General features: G+C 33.5%; 2 protein-coding genes across 6 annotated transcripts; one reads left to right on the top strand and one right to left on the bottom strand.

Moving 5' to 3' along the window:
- Nucleotides 1-359: 359 nt before the first annotated feature.
- LOC100744267 (homeobox protein PKNOX1) lies at nt 360-18,560 on the bottom strand. Of its 4 annotated transcripts, none has more exons than XM_024371195.2 (9): nt 18,240-18,560; nt 10,889-10,997; nt 9,880-10,189; nt 8,763-8,963; nt 7,463-7,754; nt 6,703-6,834; nt 6,323-6,525; nt 5,804-6,095; nt 360-5,459 (listed from the first exon to the last, which is right to left on the bottom strand). In XM_024371195.2, the coding sequence occupies exons 3-9, from the start codon at nt 10,186-10,188 to the stop codon at nt 5,428-5,430; spliced, it is 1,461 nt and encodes a 486-aa protein (XP_024226963.1). In that variant the 5' UTR covers nt 10,189; nt 10,889-10,997; nt 18,240-18,560; the 3' UTR covers nt 360-5,427. The 4 variants fall into 4 exon arrangements, with proteins under 4 accessions (XP_024226963.1, XP_033179628.1, XP_033179629.1 ...); XM_033323737.1 differs by lacking the exon at nt 360-5,459 and adding an exon at nt 15,316-15,719 and having other exon boundaries at nt 5,468-6,095; nt 18,240-18,559; XM_033323738.1 differs by lacking the exons at nt 360-5,459; nt 18,240-18,560 and adding an exon at nt 11,368-11,691 and having other exon boundaries at nt 5,468-6,095.
- Nucleotides 18,561-19,446: 886 nt separating this feature from the next.
- Nucleotides 19,447-25,961, top strand: LOC100744505 (leucine-rich repeat neuronal protein 2-like). 2 transcript variants are annotated; one of them, XM_003493517.4, is made up of 6 exons: nt 19,447-19,688; nt 20,286-20,557; nt 20,952-21,211; nt 23,262-23,553; nt 23,844-24,005; nt 24,945-25,961. In XM_003493517.4, the coding sequence occupies exons 1-6, from the start codon at nt 19,508-19,510 to the stop codon at nt 25,269-25,271; spliced, it is 1,494 nt and encodes a 497-aa protein (XP_003493565.1). In that variant the 5' UTR covers nt 19,447-19,507; the 3' UTR covers nt 25,272-25,961. The 2 variants fall into 2 exon arrangements, with proteins under 2 accessions (XP_003493565.1, XP_033179625.1); XM_033323734.1 differs by having other exon boundaries at nt 19,450-19,688; nt 20,289-20,557.
- Nucleotides 25,962-25,968: the final 7 nt, after the last annotated feature.

Raw genomic sequence — 25,968 nt, forward strand, 5'->3', positions numbered from 1 at the left:
GTTTACTAAATTCTTTGATTCTTTATTATAATCTAAACTGTAAACAATTAACTGTGATTATTTGCAATTCCATACTATTTTTAAAATATACGAGCATGATGAGCAATATATGTATATTTGATTGGTATTTTGTTGAATGTATAAGTTACATGGTCTTACTATTACTTTGTATGATAAATCTACAAATTTAAATTTTGCTTAAATTTTTCTAATATTATATTATTAAGACACATTCTTTTTTATAGAAACGTTTGTTTTTACATCGGTCAGTTAATTTTTCATATCATTTGATATATAATTATTTATTGGAAAACTGATTATCAATATCTTAAGGTTACGATAAAAATCAGAAACACGTATTGCAAGCGTGATGGCGTTTATTATTAATAAACAACTTATTTAACAGGACCTTGATGTACACGAGAGAGAAGTATTCATGTTGTTTACTTATGCTTTCTTTTTAGTATGTACGTAATACGTTTAATTTATGACTTAAAATTTCAAGTTAGGAATGGACCTACGAAAGTCCTGTAGTTTAATATTATCATATACATGCAGTATTGTACAAACATTTGTTAATGTACATTTAAATATCTTTAAAAAGGTACAGAATATTTCTTCTAGGGATTTCGTGAATATTTATAAAATACATGAACTAAAACATATTTCTTACAAATATTTGTATAGTTCATTATTATTTAAGGAGTAACAAAATATAACGAAATTAAAAAAAAAATAGAGAATACGAAATTACAACAAGGATAATGTTAGGAAAGCGGGTAGCCTAAAATTTGAGTTGTCCTATTTTTTTCGTATCACATTTATAGTAGAACAATATAAATCAATGCACGTATACAACATAAAAAGTTTAAAAGAAGTACTTTATCCTAGGGTGTTCCCTGACGATATCAGATATTAACGGAATAACAGTACAAAATATTGTAAAACAAGATGAGAAATGTAACATGTGAAATATACATTATCTTTAGTATGTTAGTTATAAAAGTCCATGGAAGATAAACAAATAATTCAACGAACTCAGGCAGTCAAAACATGAAACTTAATCTTGTACCAAAAAAACTCTTATTATCATCACACTTTTCGGTCCATTCCTATCTTCTCAAATATTTTAGAGCTTGCACTTCAATCACTAATGCAACATTAGAGATTTACTTGGAAGTCCGTCCTCATGCACCTGGAAGGATGAAAATGTTCATACGTTTTGAATTTCTATATCCCTATTTATATTTTAATGTAAACAATTATAGTATGTGTATGTTTGTATAGTATAATTATAATAAATGTATATCTACTATCAATTATTCTATTTACAAAATATATGAAATATTCAATTCAAACAACTCGTTGGTTTTTAAATACGTCCAAGTTACTTTTAAAACAAGCACTCTCAATAGGAACCACTGATCACAAGCAAAAACTTATAAAGGGCAAAAAGAACAATCCAAGCAAGCCTACGGACCAAGCACTAAGTTCTCTCAATGCAAGCTCTAACATATACATTCAATCCTTTCTGGTAAATGTTCCTACTTGTGTATTTAGTCTCTGATTTTTTTATCTTGTGTATATGTATGGTGTGTTTGTATGTGTGTGTCTTTGAAGTATTCCATAATTTTCAGTATACAAGTATGAAGTAGGAGGCTGGGCACCGCCCACCGAGTTATCACAGTCGTCTGGTGCCGCAGCACATACGTATACGTGGTTCAGCCTTACAACCTACCTCTTAATCTACCATTACTTTATAATTATACTTAGTCGAGAGTGTACAGTATAGTCCCGTATCAGGTGATTTGACGCGATACGAGCTGACGATTCTTAGTTCTATTTTCTTAGGGAGAGTGCGCATTTATTGCTGGTACTTATAAACACAGACGAACTAACTGGTACGAACGATCGTAGACCATATTTATTAATCGCTGATCCAGTTAGAGATAAAAGCAAAGTAGAAAAATGCTATTAAATAATATATAGTTCGTCATATAATCGAATCAGCGTTTTTTTCGTTGATTTTCTTTTTTTTTTCGCAACCATTGTCCACAATCGTTCGCCCCATTTATTTTTGTTTCACTTACATCACTACACCGTATATGGAGCTATACTGTAATAAAAGCTGTCTTCAACTGATGATATCGTTTTACTAAGCCTCGATTAACTTGCTTCTTTCCCTTAGAACATGTTTAACAGTTTCGAGCAGCCGGATAAGACACTGGCCAACTATTGGAATAGAAATCAGTTTGTCTCGAACAATGCTCGGAAAAAGCTCGTAAGCCACTAATGGAAGCACTTTGTGCCTGTTTCGGCTATGTACATCGATTATATACCGGAAGAAAAGTATAATACCAATTAATAGCAAAGTAAATATCAATAGACCTAATCAATAATTTTTAACTTTTCGCTCCTCTGAGTACATTGAGAATCGACCGCATAGTTTACATTAATAACTATTATTTGTTCTTTTCTTATCTTTGCACATCTATAACCTAACTTTATCGTTTCATCTTGTCCTTTTAGGAAGCGATCAATGATCAAAAAATGACCAAAAATCGACTACTTATGCGGGCTATCCTCTATGCGTTTTAATCAGTGGACTAGCGTTCGTTTCTTAGTCATATACTTGTTTACAGATTATAATATTATTATTACCTCGCACAGAAATTAAGAGAGTGCTGTATATTAGGAATCACTGACACCAACATAGCTTATTAAGAAATTTTATGAAATTCATTTCAAACGAATCATTATTTCATTCTCATTCTCCTATTATCCGGTGGAACTCGATAACGCTCCCCAATATCACCTTAACATATTTTACGGATCGATAAGGGATGATTGAATACAGAAAAATAGTCTTCATTGCAGGCATTAAAAGAGTAGAGAAAATCGTAAAAGAAATATGAAAATTATTGCTAATAGTAAGTTGCGTTTTTAGATGCGATTACACTTCTACATTTGAATGATTGTTTAAAAAATGCTTGTTCTTTTAGAATAGCGTTTCGAAGGCAGTCGAGGATCTCAACAGTGTTGAAAATGCGATGGACGGAACGCTTGGAAATAATTGAAGAACAATCGAAGACAAGTACGCAGGAAGAGCATCGTATGTATGTACATGATTAATCGTCATCGAACTTAAAACAACGTCGATTAAGTGATAAAAATCTTGAAACTCGTTTTCCGTTCAATTTTCTCTGATTCTTTCAAGTAAAACATTTTACATGTCGCTAACTATTCAGCACGCGCAATCTGGAGGACACTTTCAGTAAAACGCAACCGATCATATGCAGACAGCGAATGTATGAACACTTATAATCCTAAGATGGCATGTGCTTGTCGTCGAGCCTTAGACTTTTTTTCTCTGTTGTATTTTTTCAGTTACAAGAAAATGTATTGTTAATCATATTTTTCTTCAATTTTTCCTGTTTTCTCTTGATTTCTGTTTGAAGAGAAATCACATTAAACGTTCTTCTCCTTTATTTCTAATAGTTCTTGTATATTGTATATGTACAGCATTACCACATTTGTTCAAACTGCGGTACACGTGTTTTTTTTCTTTTTGTTTTTTCTTCTTTTAAAGACGACACTTAGAGTTTAAAAATATAATCATCATATATTTAAAGTAGTATTATATTATCATTGTTGTTGTTATCATTATTAGTCGTAATGGTATTATTATTAATAATAATATTATTGTTATTATTATTAATTATTAATTATTATTATTATTATTATCTTGGAGGGATAGCACTTCGCTATGTCACGACACTGCAGAGCTGAACAAAGACTAAACGCGGAAGTTACCACGCTCTTTAATGGCACGAAGAGTACAAGACCGAGATTGTTACCATTTTACTGACCGATCATCACAATCATCTTCTTTTTTAATTCATTGTAATCCAGTTCTTCATTTTTTACGCATGGGTTTTCCCGGGATTTAGATTTATCTTTTTAGCATTTCGATGGTTGCCGACCGATCACAAAAACATATCTCGCCTATGTTAAATGTAGTAGCACAATATCGTCATAGCTTATTTTAATTAGGAAGGGTTGAGAACGATCGTTCATTTGTGTCGTTATTTAAGATATCTATATTATACATAGTCTCATTTGGACGATTTTCGATAACACTATAGAAAGTACTAAGTCTCCCCTTTACAGAAATATCCCTAAATTCTCTCAAAACTATTCAGGAATCGAGTTAACTGTGTGAGGCTGGTCGAACCAATAAATAGTCAAACGTTTATCTTTGCTTTTTTTTCCTTTACTTTAAATGTCATTAGTATTTAATTTTTTATTCCACCCAGAGTTCATTGGATAAATGTATCTGTAAGTTTAATAGTATTTCAGAACAGTTTGAAAATAAAGTGATATAAAGATCGCTAACTTTCTACAGAAATTATGATCTTTAAGCACGTACTGATCTTATTTTTTTTTTATTGTTTTGTTGTTAAACATTGAAAGACGTGTCATATCGCTGCGAAGCCTGGGAAAAACGTATCTTGAAGGAAATAAAGTTTCGATATAAAAATATATAAACAGTAACGCTAACTTTTGTGTTGTTGTCACCTTAGATTTAACTTGTTTCTAATCGTTTTGTTAAACGAGTAAACTCTTTGTTCGTAGTTTATATCATAGAAAAAATGTACATGTTACACGCAAACATACTCGTCTCCATAAAGATCTTTCACAGTGTGAATATTGTTCACGAACATTTCAAGTCTTCTTTCGAAAAATAATTTGCTTCTACAAATCAGTTGATTTGAACTACTTCTTAACTAATCAGCTAAACAACTCGATTGATAAACATCTTGGAAAACACTGTCTATTGTTCAGTAAGTGATACAAGTGATGACTTTTTTATACCATCTTCGTTTGTCGCCTTGAACCATTACACATAAATTAATAATCATTAAGATTCATCAAGAGTCATCAAGAAGAAACAACAGCAAGAACGAATTATTCAGGAGAAAAAAAGTTGCTTCAATGTAACTTGTTTATCAACGAATCAAGGAAACTGATTAAAAAATATAACAATCCTAAAACTCTTTCTTATCATGATCGAATTATTCTTACAGACAATGTATAAAAAAAAAAAAAAAAAAAAAAAAAAAAAAAAAGGGAAAGAACATGTTTCGAATTATACAGGATTTCTTGTTCAATCTTTCTCGGATCGTAGTTAACGAATAACGACGTTTAAAAACGCTAAGATACTCCATGGATAGTAAAAGAGATTGAAACTGTCGGATCCGATAAGAGAGCGTGATAACCTCGACCAATAATACCCTTGATTTTCGCGAGAATAATTACGTATTTGACAGTTAAAGCGAAATCTATTCTCGAATACCTTAATACTGTAATGAGCAACTGGATTTGAAGGTACCGTAAAGAGGTTGATGTTTTAATGATCGACAGAGGTCAGTGAAGATCATCTTCGTCGCTATCGTTACCATCTTTCGATCTATCGAAAGAACATGTTTCGAATTATACAGGATTTCTTGTTCAATCTTTCTCGGATCGTAGTTAACGAATAACGACGTTTAAAAACGCTAAGATACTCCATGGATAGTAAAAGAGATTGAAACTGTCGGATCCGATAAGAGAGCGTGATAACCTCGACCAATAATACCCTTGATTTTCGCGAGAATAATTACGTATTTGACAGTTAAAGCGAAATCTATTCTCGAATACCTTAATACTGTAATGAGCAACTGGATTTGAAGGTACCGTAAAGAGGTTGATGTTTTAATGATCGACAGAGGTCAGTGAAGATCATCTTCGTCGCTATCGTTACCATCTTTCGATCTATCGGCACCTCCCTCACCGTCGCTGGAGCCGGAGTCACTTCCAGAATCTTCAGATTGCCAGCCGCCGCCTTGTTGCTGCTGCACCTGTTGATGTTGCACCACGTGTTTCGATACCTTGTGACGTTTCCCGGCTCGCTGTATCGAATCCGCTCCGGCACCGTCGAGCATTGGCTGAAGGATTCTTCGACGAGCATTGATGAACCAATTATTGACTTGTAGCAACGTTAAGTTCGTTTGACCCGCTATTTGACGCTTCTCATCCTCCGTGGGGTATGGATGCTAAAAAATAATTGATAACGATAATTATCATTTATTTACTTTATTCTATACTCGTGTCTCGTTACAGTGCCAATAGAATTTACAAGAATTACAACTATGCAATATATTCGTAAAAATTTTCCGTGGTAAATACTTTCGTGATCCTATATAACAAAGTCGTAAACTGAAGTATAAAATAATGATCACTGGATTGAATTTTATATTATATTACAGGAGATTATACTCACAACTAAATGTTCAAAGAGCCAAGTTCGCATAATGCTTGTAGCTTGTTTAGGTAAGACGCCTCGCTTTTGTCTTCCTTTCTTAACGCTGCTATGATTACCTCCATGACCACTACTACTGTGATTGGAAGTAGCAGTACCAGTGCCACATCCTTCGTCTTCGTCTTCACTTGGTGCAGGTGAAGGAGAGCCAGCCACAGTAATATCTGGGCATAATAAACACGATATATTTGTTGTGACCGATTAACTGCAGCTCCATGCAGAATTGATAATATTTATTTATTCTAATTTAGTTAGTTTATATTCACATGTTTAATTAGTAATTAATATTCAAGTGAAAAAAAACATTAGTCATTGGTAAGAAAGAACCAAGTTCGTCTAACCAAAATACTTTTCGTCATTCGCATCCCCGACATCGACGTATTCATTTTCACGCTCTTGCAAGGCAAGGAGGCCCCAATAACCAACCTCTTCTAAATATATTCTGTCGCCAATATTCACACAGTCCATATCATCTATAAACGTAAGTTGACAATGCTTACGTTTAAATCAATATTTTAATCTTTATGAAAGCTCAATTTTTATGACGTGATAATCACAAAAATATTCAAGTTTCAAGCTAAGACACAATTAATTGTTGAATATTCTATACTGTAATCATCAATGTGCTCTGTGAAATTCAATGTAAACAAAAATTGCAAATAAAAGACTCAAATGCATAGAATTTTACACTTTATTTTGTTTTCACCTGATTAATCAACAATCAAATATAACTGAAGAGGTTGCTGCAATAAGGAAGCGGCTTCATTTTCTAGTAATTTGTGTAAACCAACAAAATTTTATTATGGATCTCCTTAATATGTATGATAGAGCAATCATTTCAATATTTCAAAGAAACGATATATCATTTCATGTGTACCAGATCTAATAGAATTTTGAATATAAAACCTATACCTTTCTTTTCTCTTCCAATCGATACAATTTAAGTATTGTAACTATTTCCTCATTGTTGCAAACTCTTCAATTTTAAACACTGAAGAAAGGAGAAAAAAAATTATGAAACGAAAAGTAGAAGCCATTTAGCTAGAATCATCGTTACCCGTTTGCTATGTAAAATGAATTAATATAAACAAATACGTTTACCTTGACCAAGATAGATATCGTTGACTGGTGCACAGGAATGAGCCCCAATTTGTGAGAGCGGTGTGCTCCCGTGTACCGTGGAAGGTGACAGTGGATCGTCATGGTCCTGGCTGGAGGATCTGATCGAGCGCTGAGCAGTGGAAGATGATCGCACCGACGACGGCCTGTCGTTACCGGTTTCCTCTTGCGCAGCCAACTGACTCGCACCACCGTTCTCCGACAGGGTGTCGCCTCTGCTCACTCTGAATCCGTTAGCTCCCGACTCAACATCATTGCCTGTAGAAGACAGCACCTGGGAAATATATGTCGCAACTAGCCGTCAGAGAGCAGGGGTGGGGTTCTATAATATTTTGAGCGACGCGCAAGTATCGCTCATCCTTTCCTTTCTCTTTTTTTCTTTAAATAACGTATGCTTTGAATTAAGTAATCGACTGGTTGATTAGAGTGTTAAATCTACTGTTAGAATAATTTTGACTTTTGACTAATCTAAATAGTATATCGTTTAATCTGTTATGAGAAGGATCCTAAACTGAATATTCAGCGAGATCGTTCAGATCAACTGTTAGAGTTTGAAGAATTTACAAGGTGCTGTTAATTTTGGAATGTTAATTACCAGATAAAACACGATTAAAGAGAGATAGTAAAGAATTAGAAAGCATTTGATCCACGTTTGACCTCTTACATATGCATTGAACAATTTACTAATTTTTGTTTACGATTTACTAACTATTGAATGTATTCTGTACAATAACAATACTACTAAATCAACCGGTACGTATCTCGTATATAATAGAGTAAATATTTCCCTCCAATTACTGCCTATTTACCAACGAAACTTTATTTAACTCCCTTAGAAAAATGTTGCTCGATCAATAGCTTATTTAGCTATCAGTAACCGCTACATTTAGGTCAGAGTACTCACGAGAGTTAGTCAATCGATCGACATTTCGAGATATCCCACAAAGAGGCATTTTTCCTCTTACTTCGCATTTCGACGTACAAACTTCCCAACGAAGTTATTTTAAAAGTACACTGACTTCTATACGAGACATGTTAGCGATGTTAATAAAGAGAAGGCGCAGAAGTTCTCTAGTTTTAAATTTCTGTTCTTTTAGGTTCGAAGAGTTAAGACATAGAGAGTAGGAAGAAAGAAGAGACAGAGACACACGTAGCAGCGTTGGAGCGTTTTTCAAGATTATAGTCGCGATTCTTGCGCATCACTAAAAAAAAAGGATAACTACTTAGGTAAAGGGGGAAACAGGCCAGGCCGCCTTATTAAACGTTCAAAATAATATCTAACCTGCAAAGGACTGCTTCCGTTGCTGCCACTCGATGGACCCATATCGTGTCCATGGTGACTGTAATCGCTGCGTAGCAGATTCTCGCTCTGCATCTTGCCCTTCAGGCACGTGATGTACCTGTTGCAAAAGTCCTTGCACAGCTCCTGCACTTTTTCCAACTCGAGTAGGTGAATTCGCAGCACCTGTATCGCTTTGATCATCTGCGTTGGCAGAGACACAAAAACAACGTCAACGATTAAACGATTTTCTTTTCATTATCGAGTTGCACCGCGTCACTTATTATTTGTTTCTTTGTTTTTTCCTGTCTCTCCTTTTTTCTTTGTTTCCCTTTCTTTTTTGTTTTTTTTTTTTTTAATAAACACGAGGTGGAGTAATAAATTCATTCACGTTTTCTTAAGAAAAAGGAGGAGAAAGAAAGAAACATGAATTTTGAACTAGTTTCATAAAAAATCTGTCTAGTTAAGAAGCAATCTATTTATCTTATTTCTTAATCTTAATCTTAATCTTCTTTATCTTAATTTATCGAAATAGTATACACCGTGTTGAACTTATTATTCAATCCAATGCGTGTCTTGTTTTGTATGTGAAGGAATTACGAACATTTTTGGACTGTGTACTTTTTATAAAAATAGATAAGAATGTCATATTTTTTAAAATGCATAAATTGCAGCGCAGTTCTGTATGTTCTAACGAGTTATGGGTTTGTGTAAATTTATATTTTCATAAACATACATCAAGCATAAACCTGCTTCATCTACTAAATATTATAACCTTGTATTTCTACCTTGAATATTTTCCACAAATACACTTATGTACATATCATTTACTATAGCGCGGAGATGGCTACATTAATTTACATTAGTTTAATATTAGAATCAACTTAATTTTTTCTTAAATCCTGTCGTACGTTCCACCATTAACTGCAAAATTAATTAACTGAATATTTAATTTTAATAAATATCATTAATGGTCAACAGCAAAATGTGTATATAGATTAAGAAATATTCTAAAATTATAAATTCTTTGACTCAAGCTATTACGAGTGTAAATTAGTCTTGAGGGATTCCAGAAGATGTTATACTTCTAATGTTATACCTGGACTATAAAGAAACTTACCAAACCGTCAATTTCGGGGTCATTGATTAGGAAAGGCTTTCGGTCTCTTTCTTGGTGTTGGACGAAGGCCTGTATGTCCATGTTGAAGCTTTCGGACGTCGAGTTGTCCGAACTCTGTGTAGCTTGTTCGCATCTTTCGAAGAGTAACGCGAGCAACGGGAAGAGGGGATGTTTATAGACTGCCCTCTTGTCTGCCTCGAACTGAGCTTGATCTTGATGAGTCGTGTAATCGGCAACCCCACTTGCAGGGTCCTGATCGTAGCCAGGAGTCACCATCGCTAGCGCCACGGCGGTGCTACCCTCTTGCATTCTACGTTCATATCATTAAATTATTATTTGTTTTCTTTTCTTATTTTTAAAGGCCTAATCAATAAAAGTGGCGGATAAAAACTAAACAGCGGATGTTTATGCATTTATGAGAGATACGTAGGTACAGAGATATGTGTATCGTAAGAATGAAACGTAATATCAAAACATATAAAATAATCGATCTACTTTTGGTTACAATTTTTAGCGAATGAAGTGAGTTTTTATAGGTTCCATTCTCTTTTAGTTACGTGCACAAAAATTGCAATTTGTATAGACATCTGCAGTTTATTTATAATACTGCATCGACACTGTTGGCCATAAATATTCAAACATCTTTTTCTTCCAGTTTTATTTTTATTTTATAATTATCTCATCGTTTCATTACGTTATATGACGTGTCTTCTAATGTATTATAAAATAATAAGTAAACTAAAATATTTCTTACAGTTTTCCGATCGAATGCAAGTAGCAGGTATCCTAATATGATACTTATTGCTAGCAGTGGATACGATTAGAATTAAATAAATTTTAATAGATACTCGTATCTTAACAACATATATCTCAACAAGAGTCGACATCAATTTTACGGAGTAATTGCAAAGTCGACAAATATAAAATCTATTATTTTGATGCTTGCTTACTTTTGGTACTTCCACCGTTGGCCATCAATTAAATTTTCATTCTTTAGAATTTTTGTTACCTATCATTCCTGTCTGGCAGCTTCCATCGTTGCCCAGGTCCTCCGGGGCCTCTGATATGCAAATATTCCTCGATCTATCTTCAGTCTTCCAATAATTTACACGTTTATCCTACAACAAAAGAAATATCCAATCTATTGATATTCGTGATAATTCTAATACACATGGGTTAATAATCGGTTACTCGACAATGCAATGAGTGTCACCACTGGCTAATGTATTGATTATAATTGCATACTTGTCACTTGGAGGTAAAATAAGTGTAATAAATGAAACTTACATATTAACAGTAAAATACAAATATAACGAATGGTATTTACATGTCGATTGATATAACTATTGCGTACTTGTGATCTGAAAGTAAAATAAATCGTATATAATGATTAATGCGAGTATTGTGTATTTGTAAATTGAGAGTAAAATAAGTGAGAATGGAATGGGTAACGGTTGAAAAAATAATAGGATAAAAAATATCGTATACTTTAAGCAAGATATCCCGGCGTATTTCGAGTAGAGATGAACCAGGGGTAGAGATGAGACGAGAGGAAAAAGAAGGGGTCGGGGAAGGAGAGAGAATCGTCGTGGCACGAAGAACCAAACGATGCGCGGCACTGCATTTAAATGTCATCGTTAGACGGTCTCAACACCATCAGCACTGTTGCTGGCACCAGTTCTGCTTCCCATTCCGAACGTTCCTTTTGAATTTTCCCCAATCCCCATACACGTTCCCTCGGTATGAATAAATAAAGTACTGCGACACACGACTGGCTGACAAGACGACGACACCCGAAAAATCGTGGTTACGACTGATAGCTATAACTGTCTGTGAAAAATACCTTCGTTAGCTAAGTAGTAGTGTCATTAAACCAATAATTTTTTTGCCAACGACTCATGCTAATTACATTGTTTTCACCTTTTAAACTGTAGTGCTTTTTATTTTTGCGCACGACCACTTAAGAATATTTAATATTTGATAATTGTTATTATCTATTTTACAATCATTTTTATTTCTACTTGTGACTTTCGAAATATGGCTTTGTAATAAGGTGTGAAAACAGAGAAAAATAAAGAAGAAGCTGACCTTAAGATTGTTTTTAAAATCTCTATCTAGAAGAAAATTGACATTTCTTTTCTCATGAAAAAATATAATTTTGTATAAGTTGCATTTTCCATGTATCCTTCAGTCCTAGATATATAATACATAATCCATTTTATAAAAATCCGCAAACTATAATACGACTTTTAAATCTAAAAGTAAGAAAGATTAGAGTATGTGTATAAAGGACGAATACACAATGGAATCTTATTCTTCTTCGAATAATGGGAATAGCCGTTCTCCTGACATTTTATCAAAACTTCGTCGTGACGGAATAGTCGCAGAGAATGAGTAAGCGAGAGAAAGTATCGGTATATGAGAAGAAGAGTTAGATACATTAAAGGGAATGCCGCGAGGTGGTAGCTGAACTAGGGAAGCGGTAAAAAAAGGAGGTGGACAGAGGTAACCATTACTTGCAAGTGGTGCTTCCAACACACTCGCGTCTTTCCGTTAAACCCGATATTTATTGTGCCAGTCGCCTCTCTCGCCGCTTTCATTTAAAAATATTATCGCTGACGGTGAACGGTCAGTGTGCTTCATTTCTACGACTGCAGCCACACATCGAAACGGTCTTAACGTGTTTCAACTTCCTCTTTTTTCTTTACCTTCTTTTACAATTTCGTACGTTCTTTTTGCCATTTCATTCGTTTAGGTCAAACGTCGAATTATCTCTCCGTGGAAATCTACGTCCGCTGTTTCATAATATTCTCTTCTTTATAGAGGTAGTTTATGTGTATAAGTTTGTTTTCTATACAATAAAAAGATTTGTACGTCTGTTCGTGAAGAATGGACCAAACCATGCATTTTTCATGAATATAGTTCACCTTTGTCGAGAAAAGTGACAATATGATATTCATTTCCAAAATCATTTTATGGTAGGTAACAGATAGTTGACCTGGACTTGCTCTTTATACTAGAAGGTAACTTCTCTAAAGAAAAAATATTGAAATATAATGAAACGTATAATTCAATGATCTAGTGTCTTATCGACGATTTTTGTTTCTTTATAATTTTCACGAATAATGAAAAAAATGTTCTCCTATGTGTTCATCTTTTCAAACTTCATCTATATTCTTCTCTAGGAACCATTATTCTAATTTCAACCTCGGGTAATACAGCAATAAACTATCGGTAAGGAAGTTCTCCCATTCCGTTTTATGGCGCGTTCACAACGACATCAACATTTTCTACAATTTAACTGCATTTTTCATTAAAAGTAAATAAAATTTCAAACGAAACCGTGTTACTTAACTTTCATTTTATTCATTCTTTTCTCGATGTTCCTCCGTTATTGATTCGTTCTTTCTTTCAACGCGATACTGTTTGATTGAAGAACCCACCATTATCATTGTTTACTTTTATCATATTTCGCAGTTACATTGCGAACGTGAGAAGGGGTGACGTTTATCTTCTTTATTTTATTTTATTCTAAACGATACATTGCGCATCTCGCTTTCAAATTCTTTGGTACTCGATATTATTCGACAGCAGCTGCTACAGAGAAGCGAGACAGACAAAGTGTAATGCTCTAATGAGCAGAGAGAGATAGGAAATGAAAAGTATACTTCAAATAATAATCTGTAATGTCCATCGAAATCTCGTGATCCAGATACTCTCGATTTTTAGTATTCAAGCAGTCGTGTTGATATTTATGGAATTATTTTACGATATCAAGCGACCCAAAATATTTTATAGTTATTTCCACTTAGTTTAATTATTGATATTCGATTATATTTGTTTTTATTCCGTTTATGAATTAACTCAATCGATTTTAATATTTCCAATTTTTCCTATTTTATATATACGAGAGAAATATTATTTGTTAAAAATAATATTTTGAAGATCAGTTGTTTTAAGCGTAACAACTCTTTCTTTTAAAAGTCTCAAAAATTGAACAATTTCATATACAAAGCAGTGTCGTATCTATTATTGTAAATTACTGAAATGCTACCTAGAACGAAAAACAATGAAACATAAAAATGTAGTCTTCTACTTAAAACTAAGATAACATCTAGTTAACAGGTATTAATATGAAATACGTTATAATAAAATATACATCATGTTGTGTAATAAAATATACATGATACATGTGCGAGCAAATGAATAACTGAAAAAGAAATAGAAAAACAGAAAACAAAAAAAACAAGTGTAAAAATTTCGTTTGGTCAAAGATTAAGAATTTAAAACATAGTGGCAGCCACGTGTTATGAACAGTGCCGAAAATGAGACGGCTATTAATTCAAATGAAATGGATTGGCGGAAACTATGTAATGGCGTACATGCACTTTGATCACGCGATTTGCCACACAACTTGTCCAACGTGTTGATTTTTTGTAACGACCTAATAATTACTGCGACACTGGAGTTTCAAGGAACGTGCAATTAGAAGTAATCAAAGTGTAAAAGGCAATAACTTAACCTGGAGAAGAGCCGTGAAACTGACGTGTTAATTTGTTGAAAGAATTGATTAAATTATTCTTATTAAAACTGCACAATAAAATCAGCAATCATTTTTTAAATTTATTACATTCTTTCTTTGTTTAATATTTTCGTAAACAAAAAAAAAAACACGCTTTATAAATGTGCCAAACTATGATTTAAATAACTGAACGCAATTAGTTAAGATTACAAAATAACATAAAAGAAATTTAGTAGAAAACACGTTGAAGTATTTTAAAGCAACATCTCATTCTTATAAGACAAAGTAATGACAGAGAAGCAATGAAACGTGTCTTTACGAGCGTAAATAAGAGGAGAAACGAATCTTTAACCCTTTAAGTGCCAGAGCTATAGCAGTCGGTTAGGACACAGTGATCATTTTCGAACGTAAGAGAGTACTTAAATTCCGCTAAGTACATATCTGCGGTCAAATATTTGTACGAATTTATTCTATGGTTTCCCACTTTCAACATCTCAATTTGCTACTTTATTATCATACATCTATGAACATCGTTAAACCGTACATTAAAATTCCGAAACATTATCATTCAGAAAATAACAATATATTAAAGACATCCCGTATTTTAAGTTGAATTCCTCAAACAAAATCGTGTTTGTTATTAAATTCAACACTGAATATTATATTTTGTCTAAAACTTATTCACAAATACATTAATATATAATTTCTTTTTCGACATTGTGTTTTTATTATATTATTATAATATATTCTTATTTTTCTACAATATATTACATTATAACATGGAGACATCAGAAAGCGGGAGTAAATTCTCGTTAGAAGAAACACGTTTAAACGCGCACACATACCGGTCTGGCACCGAAAGGGTTAATTATGACAAAGATGGTATCCCGTGGGCAAGCGGACTTGTTTACTACCTGTCAGTCATCGGCGTATTAAAACCGGCGTCGTGACGGGCAACAACACCGCGGTAGAAAGAGACGTGAGTTAAAGAACGGCTTTGGAATCAGCGGTGGGCGTTAATACGAAGCCAGAAGTCGTTTTTCTTTCTCCCTTTCATCGCGAGCCTAACACGAGATAGTCGAACTGTCAGTCAAACGTTCGATAACCAATGGTCGACGATCCCTACTACAGCACGCCGGGGAAGAATCATTTTCATGCGAAGAGGGCGTAGCAAAAACTACAAGAGGCCACCGCTGCCGACGGCGCCGATGCTTCACTGCTGCGCAGCGCTCTACCTATAGGGTGCTCGATAAAATTTCTGCGGGAAATTCGAGTTCCTTCCGTTACTTCTTTCGTCCCGTGTATTCTATAATTCATCCTGTAATTTATATAAAAATGTTACTCAACTAAAATTCCTTACTACTCTTAGAATATTTATGCGCAACCTAACCTCTTTAGAGTCGAACTTTTCGAGCAAAAGAGATTGGATATAAATAGTCTAGCCTGGAAAAAGTCACTAAATTGCATAATTACTCCTAATTCTAGTTACTTTATCTTGTTATCACGAAGTTATCATATTATTATAACGTTAGACTTCGTTGTTAAAAAATTGTATTGATTTTGTAGTGTAAAAGTTGAATCAATATTCGAATTTAGATAAAGAAGATTAAAGGTTGTACGAGCAGCCTGTAATAATTTTCTTACTAAATCTCGTTAATTTACTAACTGAAAAACGATTCATTTTATTGAATACAATACAACTCGTAAGAATAAAGAAATTAATGCAAATAATATCAAAATTTCGAGCCGAGAGAAGATACGCAGTGCAGGAAATATAAAAGAAATTAATTTTTTTGAATGATGGAGATGTTTCTTTTATTTGAAAGAAATGCAACTTGTTTTTTAAAAAGTAAAATTAGTGTAGTAAAATTAGTAACTAAAATTCATATGAGATATCGGAAATCTGTATAATCTGATTATTTAAAAAAAAATGAACAAGCTGGAAATGATATACATAGATGGATAATATTTTATAACTACTTCTGATATTTAATAAATTCTTTGGTACCTGCTTTAACTTGTTGCAAATGTTAGTTTACGTAAGGAAATTGCCTGCATAATAGCTTTCAGGTATTTCCTTCTTTTTATTCACAACTACACATTTCGAGATCAAAATTCGAGATAAACAAGGGCTTACGTGTGTTCGTGGAAAAAATTTGAATTCATCGATATTATTTTCAGATTTCATAATAATTCCTGTAAGATAATAATAAACGTTTGACTTTATTCCCATAATTTTCCCGATTGCTACGGAGAAGAAATTATTCCGTTGGGCAATTTTTATTTCTTTCACATTAAATCATAATTAAATTTTTTTTTGGTTACAAAAAAAAAATCACTAGACACTTTTTTATGGGAATACGTTATTATATAATTTATCAAATTGTAGATCGTTTCCTCCAGGTTAATTCTTTTATAAAAATTTTATCAATTTATTTCGCTTTGTAAGTACAGGTTTAAATAAAAAAATTCATCGTATCAATCGACTGTACAATAATTTGATTCATCGAATATATATAGCACACACTATAATGATACCTCATTGCAGCATCTTTGTCACTCTTTTTTTTCACAACAAATTCTTTGAACGATTTCAACCGGTTCTCTTGATACGATGTAAACAGCGATTTTCTCGTTTCATCGAGAATACACGTTTGCGTTCTGAAGCTCCCCGTTTATCTTTTGACGTAATTCGTTTAGGTCGCATTATTCTGTTCTAGATGGAAACATAAATATGTAGCTCGACTATACAAGAGAGCGTGATTACCGATACCAAGGTGAATACAGTGACTATTCCTATTAATCGGAATCCACTTCTCAGTTTATTTGACTATTTTAATTTTCTCTGACATAGTTTCATCATGAAAAAATCATGCGATATCTTTAATTGATATATTTGAATAATAATTACATTGATTTTCTCAAGTAGATTTTTAATTTAATTCAGTAATTAATAGTTGATCCGATTTTTATAAATATCTATACGATGTACAATAACATGTATTATATGTGAGGTATTATATATATTTATATAAAACGAACCAATAAGTTATTGAATTAAAAATCTATTTAAAAATATCGCCGTAATTATTATTAAAATATATCAATTAAACAATATCGTAAGATAAATTTGTTATAATACTCGTAACAAAATATCCTTCGATTAAACTTCCCGCCAGTTATCTTGCACTTGGTGATATTGACAATACCAATAAACGATCTTACGATAATTGACTAAATTTTTTTAAGGTATGAGAGCGTAATGTATTACATAAACAGAAAAATATTCAATATTGTAAGTTATCATAAGAATCATTGTTACTCTGTAACTATTGAAATTAGTTTTCTATGAAATTAATTGATTACAAGTTATTGAGATTCCTGTTTAGATAATGCAATACAATTTCATCGTGTAAATATATGTATTAAATATTGTATTGTTAATTTAAAATAATAGGAAACAGAAAGAAAGAAGAAATGTTTGTAACGGGTTAGATAATGAACATCAATTGAGAGGCAGTTGATATGGAGGATCGGTCGCATGGCAGGCACAATGTCATTGGAAAAAGTTGGTGTTTGGAAGAGCCTTAACAATATCGATCGTATCAATCCGCAATTCTGTCAAGGCAGACCGCGAGGAATGGGCGTTCACTGGGGGCATTGCGCACAAAACAAGTTTTTCGCGTGTATCGGCGCACCAGGAACGAATAAATGAGACCTAACCTCACAAATTCACAGGTGCACGGCCCAGCGGGAATTTACGCTGAATCGAACGATGTATCGAAACAGCTGTTTGGATGACACTAATCGAAAGATCATTTATCCTATGGTTACTTACCGTATCGCAAAAGCCAGCATCCAAAAAGTCCCATGAGAACAAAACCACACCGTCCACACCAGTTTTATTTTTCGATGATATTTCGGTACGACGGCGTGTCTGACTAGTTCGAAACTGACTTCGTCTTAGTCCACGTGATACCTCGAGGCTCAATGATAATCATGTAACGACACCGGTCTAACGTACACACGCGCGACAACACGAACCCCTCTGTTTACCACTATTCACGCTGTACGATAAATTAAAGTAATCGGACATTTTTCAACATGCTTCTCTACAATCCCTGTCTACTCCTTCCACTGACACGTCTTTTGTGACGTCATCGATTCAATACTTTTCGCGAAGGTTTCTCTTCTTCATTAATATCACGGATACACACCAGATGGCAACACGAACGCGATTATCGGTTCATTCAAGTGTCGCTCAAATTGGAGCGCGATTTTTAAATTTCATGAAAAAAAATTGTATATATTTCAAACGAAATATTGCTTGTTTCATTGATTGTAGCTCTGGTTATTACGAAAAATCGTCAACTTATAAGCTATTTTTAAAAGGCTTGTTTCTTTGGATGTAACAGATTCAAACATTATAATATAATTATGGCATAAATATACATATTTATATATGAAGACCACAGAGAAAAAATACAATAAGTTGCAGCTTTATGTTTTGTGATTGAGTAATTTAAAAATTCCATAAACTGTCATCCACACTCGTATTTCTAATTCTGCCTGACTATTTAATTTTGAGATTAAACATACGTTTCTGTAGATGTATTATCTATTTTTAAACCGGTTATATACCCTTAGATTAAACTGATTATTTTCTTCTTCTCGATTATGTCGAAAGTGGATTTACCATATTTATTTCCTGTAGTTTTCATATTGTAATATATAAATTCACGTTCACAATCTGTAAATTTACATAGTTATAATCATGTCAAATTTTTAATTCGATCGTCTTTGCGCGGATTGACGAAATAATAGTATCAAATATTTGCAATATTTTATTCCACATCGACGAAATGAATTATAAATTCGATTATTTTCAAGGAAGGAATCAAGACGTCAATATACGCGAATGGTGGCTTTCAATAAAAACAAACTGTGAAAGCGAATTAAAAGGATTTACCCGGTTGGAACGATGAGTAACGGTGATCAACGGTATCTTATCACCGGTTTTGTTATCAGAGGCACTCGGCTCGATACAGAAAAACTGATTTCAGTTCTCACTGTGAGGTTCTACCGGTAGTGATCTCGCAAGAAATCATGAATTACCGATTTTTCGTTATTTTTATTTTCACCTTTGCGACCGTTGAGTGCCAAAACGTTGCCAATAATGCAAATGCAAACAATACGAATGCAACTGTGGACGTTGAAACTACCAATCTGAAGGAGGAAATATTTGAGCCGAAACCTCCACATTTGTGCACAGTATGCAATTGTATAGGTAATTTCAAATCAACCAAGTGCAAAGTTCTGTCTATTAGTCTATTAAGGACCAAGCAACAGTTTATCGTAATGTTACAAGTAATTACATGTCTTTAAGTTTCGTAAAATTGTAGAATCTACGATTCTGCAAAATCTACATCTTCTGGCAAAAATAACGAAATCTGGCGAAAAAAATGTTAAGTGAATTCTTGGAATTTCCTTTGTCTAGTAACAGCGTTAAAAAGAGAATTTGATAATGAACGAATACGATAATTAATCCTTAATTAGTCCTTAATAAACTAAAACACCGTGTACGCTGGTCATTATATAACGTATTAAGTTTATTTTTCTTAATTTTCTAATTTCGAAGCTATTTGAATAGAAAGCAGTATTTTACCATTGCACGATGTATAATACTAAGACCAGTTAAATCCAAAGATATAAGCCTTTTAAAAATTTAAACCGGTAGATCTACTAAGTTTCAAATGACAGACCGACAGTAGAATCAATATTTTATAAATATTCAAGAAATGTTCAAGGAAAGATAGAAACGAATATAGAAATATTCGAACGTGAGAAATAGAAATTTATAAACGAATTAATGTTTTCCTATCAGATGATATCATAGATTGTGGAAACAGAAATTTGACCCACCACTTCGAGGGCGAACAATGGTCCAATAAAACAATAAAAATAGCGTCGTTCAAAGGGAATTTATTGGTTCACGTGAAACCATTCCCAAAAATAGAAATTAGGAAACTGTCGCTGCAGAAGAACGAAATCATGAGAATCGATCCTCGAGCCTTTAAGGAGATAATCAATCTTACCGAGTTAGATCTGAGTCATAATCAACTTACGACGGAAAACTTAAAACCTGTCGTGTTTGAGGTAATATTTACGTGCTAGTTAAGCACATTTTAAGTCATAGAAATATATATTCATAATCGTAATGAAACATTACAGTTCTTGAAGAATCTTATAACGTGTCACGATAAATCAATAGTAATCGATTAATTACTTATCATCGTTGGTTACATCCATTTATATTCTTTTCGTCTAATCAGTATTATGGATATTAAATACATTAACTGAAACGTAACTTCGATAGAATTAAATTATAAATTTCAATTTACAATTAATATTTAAAGCATATTGCATTTGATAATATAGATTACCTTTTCCAAAACGGTACTGGCATTCCTGAAAGAAGAAACAAGCTTTGATTTAATCGTTTCTCATATACTTCTAAAAATTTAATCATCTCTATGTCTTGATACCTCAGGGCAAATTTTCACCAGATGCTTACGAACCATTGGAAAAGCTAGTGGTCTTAGACTTGGCTCATAACGTGCTCCATTCGTTGCATCAAGATCTTTTCGAGCACATGGAAAATCTGAAGGTGTTGAACCTTTCCTGGAATCAGTTCACGAGAATCGACGAACGTACGTCCATTGCGATCAGCTCTCTTCCGTATCTGGAAGAGTTAGACTTGAGTTACTGTCGCCTAAAGACACTTTCGGACGTTCATTTCTACTCATCTAGGTAAATATCTCAGTTCCTCGATACTACTGCAAACTATCAGGCAAACATTGATACAGTAACGGAAACTGATTCGATAGAACGTATTATACTGATAACAAACTCTAGATATAGCATTCTACAAATTATTATACAGCAAATCTCGATAACGTACAATATCGTCTATGAAATTACACGATGTGTGTCAAGTATTTCATGGACTGGTCTATTTTTTATTTTTCATTTTTCTACCAAAATATTCATTATATGGATTATTGAGAGTAAAAATGGAATAATTGCAATATTCGAGAAATTATTCCACCAAAATGTTTCAATTAATTACCTGATATACCGTTGTCTTTCAATTCAAAAAAGTTAAGTCAAAGCGCTCTATGTATTTCTTTTCTCATTTTTCTTGGTATTCTTTTACTTTTCAGGTACAGTTATATTACACATCGCTTCGTTATGCTCTCTAGGTTTCATTTGCAAAAATAAGATAGATTTCTTTACCTTTGTAAATTAATTTCATAAACTCACATTGAGAAAATTTGGTCTAGTCCAATTTTGTTCTCGATAATTTGTCTCGTATAAACACAGTCTCATAAATGGTTTATTTAGAAGATTCTGAAAGCGAATAAAAATATAAAAAGTGGGAAGAAAAAGATTAACAGTCTACTTAGACGATATGCTCGTGCTCTAATTGATTACCTTCGAACGATGTTTGTATCTCACATCGATTTAATTATTATCCTCATCGATATCATTAATAAACCGGTTTACATAAAGCTGCTTCTGAAATTACTTGCTGCGCGAATACTTTTTCTTTTACGCACACTGTTATACGTCAATAAGCACGGATAATACGTTGGAATGTAAAAATACACGTCTACGTACTACTTTACTTAACTCAATAAACCATTCTATTATTTGATATACCCATTTTACTGTATAGACTTAAGAACAGTGAAGTAGGTATATCAAATAGCAGAATAGTTTATTAAATCAAAGCCAGTAGCCGATATGTATTTTTGCATTCCAACGTGCTATCCGTTATATATCGACGTACACAGTGAGCGTGAAAAAATGGGAAAAAAGATATTTGTGCAGCAAGTAATTTTAGAAGGAACTTTATATAATTTGCCTTATTAATAAAATTCCGTGATACAAAGATATATAAGTGCATACTTGTGTAAATGATTGGAATACATTTGATGTAGAGGAAGTTCAGATATACAGGAACATCTCTTAATTGGCTGAAATAGCCGCGTTAATAATTTAATTAAAAATAAAATTCATAAAAAGTGAGAAACGAGATACAGTCATTATTTGATACATGTATAGCATACATATAACGTAAACGAAAGAGTAAACAATTTTCAATAGTCCTTAAAAATTCCAGTATATTCAGATACATTGTTACGAACAGAAATAGTATTTTATGGACGAGAGGACAATGATCATTTATGCATGTAATCAATTTACAGGAATCTAATATCTCATTCATTCCTGCTTGAACCTTGCCAATTATTCCATATCGTTTCCCTCTCCTTTCCTTCCCTATTTTCTCTGTTTCCCTCCCTTCTTCCCTTACTTTTTATCTTTTCCTTTTCTTCGTTCCATCCTTCTCTCCTATACTTTTTCCATAATTTAACAATTTATCTGTGTGATTCATTCAACAGCGTGAAGCTATACAATTGAAAGAAAGTTCTACAAAATGTCAGTGTGCCAAATAATGTTCCGTATTTTCTTTCTCTCCACTTCTGAATTTTCCTGGCATTTTCATAAAATATGACACATCTGAATTCCACGATTTATAAAAATATTATTAAAAAATTGTATTAACGAGCCGTCTTATACAAGGTCTGCTCTGAAATTATTCCTTTATTTTTACCCTATTACCATATTAAAAGCAAGACCATTATTATTTTTCTTTTATTTATTTTCCTTTTATCATAATGTCTTGGTAAATTGTTTAATAGTATCTTCGTGCACTGTATGGCTTCACAATACGATAAGACACGTTCTACGTTTAAGTCTAATCAAATGGAACGCTAACTAATAATTAATTGATTAGATCCCTTAGGAAGCTTAACTTAAGCGGAAATCTATTTACATCTGTTCCGAAAGCTCTCGAGGAAACAACGATGCTCGAGGTGCTTTACCTGGACGAAAATCCAATTCAAATTATCAATCACTCACACCCGTTTCCACTTATTCCAAAGCTGAAGGAGTTAAGCCTCTGTTGCATGCCTCATTTGACGATCGTTGGACCATATGCCTTTTCAGGCTTGACGTCTCTCGAGCATCTTCGTATAGAAAACTGTCCAAAACTGGAATCGATCGATGATTACGCTCTTGCCACGCAGGTAACTTCATCCAGAAATAGCTGTTACAACAGTTAGTTTTACGTATTGTTCCATTGATTCGTTAATTTTTATTTAAATCGCGTTAACTTAACTTTTATTAATTCCATCTCTTGCTATATTAATTTCATCCTTCTTCCTCCACTTAATTCTAATACGATCCATAACCGAGGAACATATTGATCGACGTTCTATTTCCTTTTCATCATTTTCATTTATTTGTTCGTCCGTTTCCCTTCAGATAGAATAAGAACGGTTATTACGTGCCAAATTATTATTATAAATTATTGTAGAGTAACTCTGAGGCACCTGTGTGGCCGCCACTAAAGAAACTCGATTTATCGGATAACGCCCTGCGATATTTGCCTCAGCAATTGGTAGCAAGATGGGACTGGCTTGAAAAATTGGATCTGATGAACAACAAATGGAGCTGCGATTGCAATAATCAATATCTGGTAAGTTCTGGCAATCACGAAACGCACAATCCACTTCCATTTGTATCGCGTACTTTCCATCCAACCAATCGATCGTTCCTTCGATGCCAATTGAAGATCAGAGGTGAAAAATCTGTTACGTGCAGCATTGTTGATTTTTAGTCTCACTGTCGGATTAAACAGCAGAATGTTAATATAACGTGTCATTGAAAACGAAAGTAATTAAGTCTAAAGGCGTTGCCAATCTTTTAAATATAACGGTTGTAAATTGATCAAGTTTTACGCAAGCCAAAAGTATAATTATTATTAAGGAATGCCAGAAGTATAATTATTATTAAGGAAAGCGACATTTTAAATATGTTTAGAAGAACGAAGAAACGTATGTTTGACTAGAAAGGCAAGCATCAAAATAATTCCAGCAGTACGAGAAGTAAGAAATAAAAAGATGTGACTTAACGTGTTCCTCTGCTGGTAGTCTTCGATTTACAGGTCGATCTAGTCTTTCTGAAATATCTCTTCCATCGCTCTTTTTGGCCGAGTATCTCGTATGAAATATTCTCTCCATTCAACCGAATTCCAATGAAACTATACCTGGAAACCCAATGCGGGAACACGGTAGCTTTCGTTGTATGTTTGGTCTTGTTCGAGGAAAAACTGCGCGACGATAACGATTGAAATTATATTAAACTACTTGATTTTTCGAATTTTCGTATTAAACACTGGAACTGTTGGAAAATAGAAAAGTGCGATATAAGATATTACGAGTTTCCAAAATTATTTTACAAGATACGAAATGCACGGAATTTCATATGGAAAATAGTAAAAATTAATAATCCAAGATGAAGCATTGAAATTCTTGTTTCGAATATAATAATTATAAAATAGAATAATACGATAGAAATGACAAAACGATAAGGTGGAAATCGTACAAATGCAACGATATTAATTTCTTCTTTCTAGATTGGCACGTTGCTGCCAACATACGGCAAGAAGCTCATGGGAGACGAGCTGGATTCACTCACCTGTACTTTCCCGCCGGAACACGCTGGCAAGAACTTGTCTTCGTTATCCCATCGAAGCTTGCGTTGCTTGGACTTATACAATGCAAAACCGGAAAGGGACGCGACGATCCTGATCGGCGTATTGGTCGGTCTGTTGCTCGCCATTCCAGTCTGCCTGACGATTTTCGTTTTCTGGCGTCGTGGCTTCTTCTTCTGCGGCACTCAAGGACCCGCCACCTTCTCACGAGCTTTCTACAAGAGAGCCACGGACGACGATGAATTCTGAGAATTTTCTCCTATCGATGAATAATCCTCTATCTCGTTAGTAAAAAGAGGCGAATAAAATGACCAGACTGAAAAGCATGTTTATGCAAATTTGTATCTTTGTAAATGCAGAGATTCGTTTCATTCGGCAAACATTTTAACGAGTACAAATTTCATTCTCCATTGTCGACTTATCTTTTCACGTAGAATCGACAACGATCACCGAGACCGCCTGTATAATTTCTGGCATTGCCATAATTTCGTACAGACGTGTAAACATCACGCAGTTCAATAGCAATTCAGACGATCGCTGTGTCTCGCTTACAAAGCAAGCTACGGTGGAATTTGTAGAAAAAATAGCGCAAGCGTGTACTGTGAATCATTTGTCAGATATGGACGATCGTACGTTTCTTTATTAAGTGTTTGTGATAAAACACGAAGTAGAAACGATAAGGTGATAGATACGACAGTTTGATAAGATAGTATCAAACTTATACGTTATATATGGTAAGAGTGTGGAACGGAAATGTTAAATATTTTGTAGCAATTCGCAGTCTTTTCGACGATATTAATTTATGTTGATCACGATTTATAAGCTATCGTGGATAATCTGTTCGCATGTATACATGTATTTAATCATCCAACGATGTACGTGTTTTGTAATAAAAATGCATATTGTAATAAAATATTGGTAAGAAGATCGTTTTGGAATTATTGTT

This window comes from Bombus impatiens, unplaced genomic scaffold (assembly GCF_000188095.3).
Source record: "Bombus impatiens unplaced genomic scaffold, BIMP_2.2 scf_1183, whole genome shotgun sequence".
In the NCBI taxonomy this organism is placed as follows: Eukaryota; Metazoa; Arthropoda; class Insecta; order Hymenoptera; family Apidae; genus Bombus; species Bombus impatiens.